The 11196-nt window shown below is 43.7% G+C and overlaps 1 protein-coding gene, 1 long non-coding RNA gene and 1 pseudogene across 9 annotated transcripts in view; 1 reads left to right on the top strand and 2 right to left on the bottom strand.

Moving 5' to 3' along the window:
• Positions 1-10692, bottom strand: part of LOC136663101 (uncharacterized) — a 41639-nt gene extending 30947 nt beyond the window's left edge. For 4 of the 7 annotated variants that reach the window (XR_010795013.1, XR_010795014.1, XR_010795015.1 and 1 more), the window contains exons 1-5: positions 10585-10692; positions 7676-7790; positions 5638-5814; positions 4439-4607; positions 3423-3595 (exon numbers count right to left, since the gene is read on the bottom strand). This is a non-coding gene — a long non-coding RNA (uncharacterized lncRNA). Of the gene's footprint in view, positions 1-502; positions 564-3422; positions 3596-3932; positions 4608-5637; positions 5815-7675; positions 7791-10584 lie in introns of those variants that run through there. The other 3 variants (XR_010795011.1, XR_010795016.1, XR_010795012.1) reach the window with 3 other exon arrangements.
• Positions 1-11196, top strand: part of TENM1 (teneurin transmembrane protein 1) — a 277961-nt gene that overhangs the window by 109211 nt on the left and 157554 nt on the right. For both annotated transcript variants that reach the window (XM_066640043.1, XM_066640042.1), the window contains one exon: positions 8923-9075. In XM_066640043.1, the coding sequence (XP_066496140.1) occupies positions 8923-9075 (153 nt within the window). The remainder of the gene's footprint in view (positions 1-8922; positions 9076-11196) is intronic.
• On the bottom strand, positions 5361-5477 carry LOC136663513 (5S ribosomal RNA; annotated as a pseudogene).

Below are 11196 nucleotides of genomic sequence, written 5' to 3'. Positions count from 1 at the left end.
CAGGACTAGATGGGCCTATGGCCTGATCCAGTGGGGCTGTTCTTATGTTCTTATGTTCTGGTGTTATGTGAGAGTGTAAAGAGCATCTCCCTATCCACTCTGTCCATCCCCTGCATAATTTTGTATGTCTCAATCATGTCCCATGTTTCCATTCATTTCAGGTAGCTCGTCTTCTATTTTACCTTGGCCACTTCATGATCTTGGCCACTTCTTGTTGGCTTGTTGCTGGCCATTCTCGTTTTGTCTTGCTGATACGCTCCAAAGGCAACTAGCAAAGGGTTGGTCACTGTGAATGAATCCCTAATACTGAATCATTTGCTTACATCAATCAGGGAAGCATCGTGCTAGAGCAGAGAATAAGTGATCATTGCTTCAGTTCATAAGACTAGAAATGATGCAGGGAAGGGGGTTATTAAAAGGGCAGATGCGTGGAAATAATATTCAGAGCAAAATGCATCCCGCTGTACCCCAAGTTCCCAAGATCCAGTTGCTGAACACTTACCAGGGAACATGTTGATGTCCAGTAAACATTTGGTCTTTGTTACCTATCTCCTTTGTCAGACCTGGATAAAGGAAGTGGCTGTTTGGTATTTTGGACGTTACCAGGGTACTTAAGAAAGCCTCTTTTTTTCTCGGAAACTGCGAGCAAAGCAGGCTGTTACTTCCTAATGGCTGTCTGGTCCAGACACTAACAGACGTTGCAGCTGGAATTGTAAAATTTGCCCTTGCACGTTCATGACTTCTTAATCATTCCAAACTAAATTGTCATGGTGAAGCAGTCCATAGCCTGCTTGGAGGGGAGGCCAGGTCTAAAGGTTTGGATGCACTTGTCATATAGCCAGGGTGTTAGGATGCAGAATCCCAAGATGAAGGGTGCTTATCAAGAATTATTATAGCATTGTGGCCAAACTGCAGTACAGACCTGGCCAGTGGTGTCGCTAGGGTTAGCATCACCAGGTGCAGGAGGCCTACGTGTCACCCCCATGTTGGACCTCCTCCCATGAGGTGGGTGGGGCAAGACCTGAGCAGTGGGCGTGGTGATGCACCATTGCCCCCCCCCCACTGAGTTTATGGCTATAACGTTTGATAAAATAGAGATATTTCATTGTGGTTTGTTTCATTGCAATCTGCATGAAATTACGCATCGAATGATATATAACATGATGATGTTATTCAAAAGTATCAAGATTTAAAAATTTTGACCAGTATTGGTGTCACCTCCTGTGCACATCACCCAGTGCGGCCTGCACCACCACCACCCCCCAGCAACACCACTGGACGTGGCCCAAGCTGGGGCAGTCTGCAAAGTCATTGCTTGAGCTTCGTTTAAACTGGCCAGGTCTCGACCAGGATCCTGGGAGCAGAACCTCCCCATTCAACCACCTTAGAAAACCCCCCTCCCCGGGTGGTGGAGGACTGTGGAGGACATAAGCCTCTCCCTGCCACAGTACTCTAAGACTTCAGTAGGTGTAGCATTTTGGTGCTACTTGAGGAGCAGCTTGAGATGCTGCGTTGGTGTGGCAGAGAAGCCATGGCAAGAATTAGACAACAGACACAGGTTTCAGAGAGGTTAAAAGGGCTAAAAGCAGGAGCAAGAATGAAATCAAGGGAGAAGTGAAGTCTCCCAGCTCCTGACCCAGCTTTTTATTAAGTCTCAAAACACATGATATACGGTTATGTAATAGGGGAATTTCCACAAGGATGCTACCTTGCTTCATACTTGCTAATTCTAGCTTAACCGCAAACACATTCCTAGATAAGATTCTCCTTAACATCCTGTGTTTACAGGCTCTGGGCGAAGACCCTCAGCGTATCATCAAGGCCAAGAGTGTGCTCTTGTTCAGACGCAGGTGTGCCTGCGTCATTATTGCCAAATACTGCTAAGACATCTTAAACTTTAGTGCCTGTGCATGTATATTTACTACAAGTAGGGGCTCCAGTTGGTGGACAACCACTCTGCCTCCTCTCAGCAACCCAAAGCGGTCACCCTACAGTGGCAGTGTGGCCACTTCCTTTGGAATTTAGACTCCTCCTTCCATGTCTGACTGGGCAGGTGGAGATATACAGAAGGGAGGACGCCAGAGGGCTCGTCCCCAAGCAAGGGCTGTCTTGTGTGATTAGAAGTTTGACTTTAGTAGATGACGGGGATTAGCGGGGAGCATATCACCAAGGGTCAAAGTCTGTTGATTACTCGCAAAGCTGTTTTTCTCAGTTTGCTTTGGCCAAAACGGTGTCTGGATAGAAGCCACTGTGTGTTCTTTAAAAAGTCAAATATTTACGAGTCACTTGGGGCATAAGATGGGAGTGCGGCAAAAGAACTTTGGAGATAATCTAGTTCCACCCAGCCCTATAACCGAGGCAGGATTTATTGCACCTTCTCCAAATCTTTATCCAAGCTCTTCATAAAAGGATTCAAGGAAATAATTTTCCTCCTTCCCTGTCCACCTTGCGGTATTGGCTGGTTCCTCATTTGGTTAAGATGTTTTATCTTGATCCAAAATTACTTTTCTGCCATTTAAATCCCTCCTGTGTGTCTCTCGCATAACAGAGAGATTTTTTTCCCCCCTCTCTGTCTCCTCTGTGCAAATCTTTTAAGTATTCTAATGCCCTGAATTTGACACAATCCTAAAAGTCTAGCTTGACTGGTAGTGGAAATAAGGGCATGCCAGACTGTTACCCAGTTAAATACATCTTAGTCAATCGTCTGTGAATGTACATTGATGGCCCAATCCAATCCCCTTCCCCTGCTGCCGGAACTAGCATTCTGGTGATAAGATGTGCTTTCCAGCCATCATAAATAGCATGCAGAGCCATGTGCTTCCATCCTACCACAGGGGAGTGCTATTGAGCATGGTGATAGGATCTGTAGCACCGCAGCAATGGTGCACGCCAGATCCTATCCCCTCCTGTGCTGCAGAGATCACGCGTCTCTTGCAGTGATGCCTCTCCTTATGTGTTTAAATGCATGTATTTTAATAAAATCCTTCTTTAACAGAATCTGCTGCTTCCTAATTAATTGAGAACCTGTTTTTCAACAAACAATTCTCAGTTAATCTGATTAATGAATTGGTAGAGGTTGCGGTCATACATTCTGTGAACAGCGTTGTCTGTCCTGCTTGCCCCAATGGGTTAGACTAGGCTTCTACATCCCAGATCCCCATGAGATTCATAGGTGCTACTATAAAACGTTGGGAGTGGGGGCTATCACAGTTTGTGGCATCTCATCAGATAATCAGATGCACATAAAGGAGATGCTGGTATCATGCACAATCTACAGGAAAGGGAACTGTTGAACCAGACCCTCTCAGGCCACAACTCCAGCCCAAAGCCTGAGTCTGAACCCATCATGTAGGAGACTCATGAGGTAGAGACCTCAGAGTTGACAAACTTGGAGCTGGAGCTCCTCAAAGAATCAGACTCACCAACATCCAGTGGGTTAATCTGGGCCTGGAGGTAGGCAGAACTTCAGTCCTAGACAAAGCAGGCGGAATATATGGAGCTGTCCAGGGTCCTGAACCCTCCGTCAGGGTTGCCTTGCCCTCATCCACTTGCCCTCAGACACTTAGGGGAGAGATCAGCAGACCTGCTTCTTCCACTGAAAATGATGTAGGAAAGACATATGTTGAAAAATAGAACTTTCCCCCCCCCCTTACAGTTATTTATTGACTGTATTTATGAATCATGTCTTCACTTAAAAAAAATGTCCCTGAAGCAATGTACAATGAAAAAAGACCACACACAGGTACATGTGCTATGGAAGTTCTGAAACTGTGTTATTTGTCATGGTTAAAGGTAGGCAAAAACAGTGATAGTGAAATTTAAATTAAATAAATACATAAATAAATAAAAATAAAAACCAAATAACTCCACTTTCTGCACTTCTCATTTTTGTAAGTAAGTTCAATTTTAAAAAAACACCCTGAAATCTGTGATAAAGTTAAACCGTTTTATTTAGTTTCTATTTATTATTTAATGGGAGGGGTGCATGGGTAATGACTGTTTCTACATCTGCTGACACTATGACACCTATATCATCTACTTAGTACACTTTTCAATTTTTAATTATAATGAGAATTTTGATAAAAACATGTGTGTTGGCAACCTTCAGTCTCGAAGGACTCTGGTATCGTGCTCTGAATGGTGGTTCTGGAACAGCATCTAGTGTGGCTGAAAAGGCCGATTCAGGAGTGACAATCCCTTCCACACCAGGAGCAAGTGCAGTCTGTCTCTGGTCTGTCTCCCTTGCTATGGGCCTTCCTTCTTTGCCTCTTTGCCTCAGACTGTTGGCCAAGTGTCTCTTCAAACTGGGAAAGGCCATGCTGCACAGCCTGCCTCCAAGCGGGCCGCACAGAGGCCAGGGTTTCCCACCTGTTGAGATCTACTCCTAAGGCCTTCAGATCCCTCTTGCAGATGTCCTTGTATCACAGCTGTGGTCTACCTGTAGGGCGCTTTCCTTGCATGAGTTCACCAAAGAGGAGATCCTTTGGGATCCGGTCATCATCCATTCTCACGACATGACTGAGCCAACGCAGGCGTCTCTGTTTCAGCAGTGCATACACGCTAGGGATTCCAGCTCGTTCCAGGACTGTGTTGTTTGGAACTTTGTCCTGCCAGGTGATGCCAAGGATGCATCAGATAAAACATATGGCACCACTTTCTACACTTCTAACTTTGAAAAACACAAAAACCGTGGAAAAAAAACAAACCTCTAGTTATTGATCATGGCTAATTTAAGCCCTCAGGATGACTAACAGGTGATTCTGTTTTATCTTCTTTCCTCCTCAAGTAGACCTTTGGAGATAGCAGAGGGAGAGAGGAGGCATCTCACCTGGAATTAGCTGGGTGTTGGGGAGTTCCAGGGTACATAGCATTGCCTGAGGCTCCAGCAGTCTGAAGTGTGTATGTGCAACCTCCTCATTTTAGAAATGGGCTATGTCAGAATGCCAGATGCAAGGGAGGGCACCAGGATGAGGTCTGTTATCTGGTGTGCTCCCTGGGGCATTTGGTGGGCCGCTTTGAGATACAGGAAGCTGGACTAGATGGGCCTATGGCCTGATCCAGTGTGGCTGTTCTTATGTTGTTATACTGACAATAAACACACAACTTTTTTATTTTTTATTTTATTTAAGACAGAAACTAGTGAATAGGGAGAGGTTCAAGCATGGATGCTAGAACCATTGATAAGCAAGATCCCGTATGCAGATTCCGTGTGCACTTATATAAGCAGATCCTGCATGCAGGAATCCGGTACTTGAATGGCATCTACCAATTACGATCAATGTAGGAACATTGATATGATTTGCTTGTGCTTAAAAAAAATGACTGGTTGGCAACCTTCAGTCTCGAAAGACTATGGTATAGGCCTACAGCACCCGGTATTCCCAGGCGGTCTCCCATCCAAGTACTAACCAGGCCTGACCCTGCTTAGCTTCCAAGATCAGACAAGATCAGGGATGTGCAGGGTAACAGTTGCTGCCTAAAATGAAAATAATTGGGGGCCAAATTGGAAGTGCTTGGTCCTGATAATTTATTTGGAAGGCCTTCATCCTGGTAGCATTTCTCCCTCTTGCCCAGAATATAAGCCGTGTAAAACCCAATAGAGAGATCCTACACAGATTTGTGTTATTATTTATTTACCATTCAGCTGCAGGGAACTGCTTGTGTTTCATCCCAGCTTCATATTTTGTTCACTGCCAAAGTTTGCAGAACACAAGTTGACAAGCTGTGCTTACACAGAAGGTAGATAAGAATAAATTCAATTTAATCACTGGCTTTGTAGCAGATGGTGGGTTAATCCAGTTTATAAAATGTAATCTGCAAAAAAAAAAATCAGAAAAAAGCCTTCAAAACCTGGTATACTTTTGTAGATCCTTTTTCTAAATATATGACATGAATTGTAAGATAAATAATCTGTTATCTAGACAAGCCAGGGGTTTCTTTTCTTTCCCCCCTAACATAGCACAGTGTAGTTATTTAACATCAGTTTATGAATCCCTAGCATGTTATCCCCAATTTTATTGTTCTGTCACATTAAGTGCAAAGCAACTTAATTCTGGCCTTAAAAGGCCAGTAGAATTTGCACAGCTGTCATTAGGACATTCTTCCCAAGGACCTTCCATAGAGGATGCATTCCTGAAGACAGAGGAGATGCTGTCTTTTAGGGACATAGAAACTGTTATTCAAATTTGAAATGTAAATTAATTCTTTTTCCCGGCCCCCCCCCCCCCGGTCAGAGTGATGATGTGACCCTCCTGCCAAAATGTTTGCCCACCCCTGATTTATTATACTGGTATAATATTATTATATTATACCCCAACACATATTGTAGAGCTGTAAAAGTTAGGTCTGTTCTTGGGTATATTTGAGGTGCCGATTCAAAACGTGGCACCAGTTTTACCCTGTTGACCCTAGTTTTGGAGATACAGCATAGCCACCTTATTTGCTGTTGTGCAGAACTAGATTGGCATATTTTTGTTTAATGAGTGTATAACTAGAGCCGATATGGCCAAATTGACCCCAAATATACCCAAGAATATGTCTAACTTTTAAGGCATCACAGTGTGTGTTGGGCAGTGTAATCCAAAGCACCAGAACATTTTGTTGTTGTTGTTGTTGTTGTTGGGCACTGTTATTTGTGTGTTGTAAAATACTTTGTGGATTTTTGGGGGGGAGGGAAGCGGTATTTTAATATTCATGATGAAACTACATATGGCCATATTTCTTTCTTCTCTTCTCTCTCCACTGGCTCACTTTCCCTTGCGTACATTTAAAAATTCTTCTTTTCACTTTTCAAAAGCTTGTCCTTTGTCACTTCTGTTTATCTTTATTCCTTCACATCTCTTTCAACTCATTTCAGAGCCCTGTGTTTCTTTTCCCTCTGAAATCAGTCTCTTAGATAGACCAAAGATTACATCTGCTGCCTCACGCCTCCTCCATTTGCCATGGCAGTGTATCTTCTTCAGAACACATTGATGCAGTTCTTGCCAGTCTTAAGAAGGATATTGTCACGTTTTCTAGGCATTCTCTAATTTGCTGGTTGTTGCTTAAACAGTGTGTCAAACTATATCCCCTTTCCCCCTCCTTTCCTCGCATGTCTCTTTATCTTCGTTGTAAATTAGTACAGTAGTTCTCAGACTTTTTAGCACTGGGTTCCACTTTTTAGTATGACAATCTGTTGGGACCCCCCAGAAGTGATGTCATTAACCTGAAAGTGATGTCATAGCCATAAATCAGGAAACTTTTTCACACCCCCATATGACAAAATCAAGTAAATTAAAAGTTTTACAATAAGTTTACAAATTTATTTAGGATAAAGAACCCTTTCAAGCAGTTGCTGATCTGTTTAAAAAAAAATTCCCCAAACATCCCAAAGGCTGCAATCTTATCCACACTTACCTGAGAGTAAGCCCCATTGACTATCATTGTTTAAAGCATATATATAGTAGTCTGTTAAAAGTGTAGATCTGTAACATTTCCCCAAATGCACACACAATGGTAGCACCAAGTCTAATATTTTAAAAATAAAATATACATTGAAATGAATGGGGACCCATCTAAACTTTGCTTGTGGCTTACCTAGTGGGTCCCAACCCACAGTTTGAGAAACACTGACTTAGGCTGCAATCCTATCCACACTTTCCTGGGAGTGAGCTCAATTGACTATAATTGGACTTACTTCTGAGTAGACAGGCATAGAATTGGTCTCCTGGTGGGCAGAATTTCGTCACTGTTATTTTACATCTCATAGTGTGCAGTGTGCAGTGCAGTGCAGTGCACTTTCTCTTAGGTGCCTAAGGGGAAAAAAAATATGATAATTATCATTATCAGAATATAACAGAGAATTCAGATATGGGACATTCTTTTAGCAAACATAAAGCTGACTTCGAGCCTGTGTTGGGGAAGGCATAAGATCATCATAGGGAGATAGGAGCCAGTGCCACACAAGTTGACCAAAATCTGTAATTAGCCCAGGCTGAAATGAGTCATTGTTGTGAGGAATGCAACACCAGAACTATAGTAATTCTGTGAAACTGATGGGTGGGAGATTTAGAGCAGCCTAAGTGAGGTGGAATTCATCTATGGAATGTGTTGCCTTGAGGTATGGTTGTGGCCACTAGAACGGATGGCTTCGGTTGGTTCGGGTTCAGAGGGTTTGGGGTGCCCATATCTGCAGATTTGAACATCCGCAGATAACTGTATCCCCAGGGGTTCTGGGAACGGAATCCTTGTAGATGAGAGCCCCCTGTATATATAAATGCACTGGCCAGGTTCAGACATTACAGTAAATCATTATGAGAATATACAGGGGACCCCCTTATCTGTTATCAGTGGATCAGGTCCTTCCCCCCTCACGTACGCCCCCTCACCTCTGGAGGGGAGTCTGAGCTGAGCAGAAGCTGAGGACTACTCTCTCTGGCCTCTGCTGTGCTCAGACAGCTTCAGAGCTCAGAACACATGACTTCCAGTTTCACAGGGAAATCAGAAGTGACACTTTTAAGGCCTTATAAGGCCTCCAGAGCTAAGCCCTCTTCGTTCCAGGAGAAGCTGTGATGAGACTTTACAAATACATCTCACTTCTCCCACAGATACAGCACTGGAACTTTCTGTTCAGTATCCCTGTTACAAATAGCATTGTCTTCTGCATGGCAAGCATTTCTGTTAAGTGCCAAGAGAATTCATCATCCAGTATTGGCTGAACTCCAAAGTGTGGAAACTAATTAAACATTTAGTTTAAGGTGAAATTAGCATACTTAGAATTCCAATTTATTCCACACACATTCATATAACAATTGACTTCTACAAAAGCGGGTCTTCACCCTCCTTTTTTCATATAATAAGGTGCCACACAGTGTGGGCATAAATTAATTCTTCTTCTTTTCCTTTCTTTTCCTCCTCTTTCTTCTTATCTTCTTTTTTTTATAGCAGTACATTTGTTTGGCCTCACTTGGCAACTGCAGCCTGTTGAAGGACAGCTGTATGAAAATGGAATCAGTAAGGGCACAAAGAGCATGGAGACCATGGATCCAACATACACACCCATCGGAGGGAAAGTTTCAGACAAAACGGAAAGGAAAGGTACAATTTCTATGGGCTTATATGCGTTGGTATATGCATGTGTTTGCCACTTGTGTCAGGTTGCTGGGGTCCTGGGGAAAGCCCTGTTCTGCAGTACCCATGGCTCCTCTTGCCCATCTTTTGATGACACATTGGAGGGCACGGGGATTGACCTGGCCAGGTTGACCTTCTGATGGGGGTAGGCCTACTTGGCCACCCTGGACACCACCTGTGTGAGTATGTGTGCTAAAAGCGTGTGTGAGGCAAATTCTAGTATGGTAAAAGTGCGTGAGTAAATTGTCAAAGGGCGGCAACATTGCAGGATTGTTTTTGGGGAGAGCAATGAATGCACCATGTCATTGCAATGTGGTACAAATGGATCAAAATACCATTTAAGAAAAGCCTTACACTGGGATCAAGCCAACGGCCCACCTAGCCCAGCATCCTGTTTCCCAGAGTGGCCCATCAGATGCTTTGGGGAAGAAGAGAAACGCATATCTCTTCCTAGCCTTGTCTCGACGTCAACCGGTAATTTCTAATCTAGCATGGCAGTTTGGGATTAAAGGTGATTCACATCATATATTTGGGTGCTTATTTTCTCTTCCCTCCCCACCAATTTTGTCCTGATTGCTTACTATAGACAGCTCCTCATAACAACCAAAATGTGGACCTTGTCCATCATAGTTAATAACTAAGGGCTTTCCTGCAACAATATTGTCCCATCATAACACGACATGTAAAGTACACAGTGCACATATTTCAAGTCAACAGGCTTCGAGAGGGTTCAGATTTATTTATTTATTTAATTGATTGATTGATTGATTGATTTAAATGATTTCTTTGGCAATGAGAAAATTACACAGGGTTCTCAGGAATCCCTCCAGATCTATCTGAGGACAGACCATGCAATGCCCCTGCACAGGTAAAGGGCTGTGACAAGCCTAAATCCCACCAGGACGTAATCTGTCCATGACAAAGGAGTGAACTTGATCTCCTCCACATCCAGAGCACCATTATTATTTATTATTATTAACAGTATTTATATACCGCTTTTCAACAGAAAGTTCCCAAAGCGGTTTACAGAGAAAAATCAAATAACTAAATGGCTCCCTGTCCCAAAATGGCTCACAGTCTAAAAAGATGCAAAAAGAACACCAGCAGGCAGTCACTGGAAAAGACAGTGCTGGGGTGAGGAGGGCCAGTTACTCCCCCCCCCCCCGCTAAATAGAAGACGAGCACCCACATAAAAAATGCCTCTTACCCAGTTAGCAGGGGTTCCACCTGCTCTGCTGTAAACACCTGATCCACCATGTGCCCCATATCATGTGTTTGGGCAGATATCCTCCGAGACAAACCCATGGCACTTTACAATTAAAGGCTACTGTTCTGACTCACAACAGAATAGAAATATCTCTCTCTCTCTCTCTCTCTCTCTCTCTCTCTCTCTCTCTCTCTCTCTCTCTCTCTCTGTGTGTGTGTGTGTGTGTGTGTACACAAGATTTGCAGTCAGACAAATAGAAATAACTGTACCTTCTTCCTTTCCTCTTTTGCCTCATTCCTGATTCACAAGCCAAGCTTCACAGACAGCTCCATGTGCCATATGCTTATATCCCTTTGGGTTGTTGACACAAAGATCAACACTCTGCCTGGGCTAGGTGCCAGAACTCCTAAGGTGACAAGGATGGAGACATTCTGAGCTCAAAATAGCATAGGGTGCTTTTTTTTGGGGGGGGGGATGGAGGAGGGAAATAATAATACTAATTCAACTCACATTCACTTCTTGTTATCTATCCCTCCCTACCTCTATTTTTCCTCCCACATTTTTATACCATGTTTGTCCAGGCAGCTTGGGATGGTGTACATAGTTCCTTCCCTCCTTTTGTTCTCACAACAACCCTGTAAGGTAGATGAGGCTGCAAGAAAGAGAGAGAGAAATAATAATACTAATTCAGCCACCCCCTTCTTGGGCCCAATTCTCCTGCCCTCCCCCCACCCAGAAACATCCTCTCTCCATCCCTGGAATGCCTTCCTGCGACCCTTTCCCATCCCTGCACCGCACGGCATAATCCTATCTGGGGACTGGATCTGGACCAGCCAGGCTGGCGCATGTACTGTCACAGCCGGCTCTGGAGTCAGTGCAGA

Source organism: Tiliqua scincoides, chromosome 12, assembly GCF_035046505.1.
Source record: "Tiliqua scincoides isolate rTilSci1 chromosome 12, rTilSci1.hap2, whole genome shotgun sequence".
NCBI classification, from domain to species: domain Eukaryota; kingdom Metazoa; phylum Chordata; class Lepidosauria; order Squamata; family Scincidae; genus Tiliqua; species Tiliqua scincoides.
The sequence above is the reverse complement of the archived record's forward strand: the minus strand, read 5'-3'. Positions and strand labels throughout refer to the sequence as shown.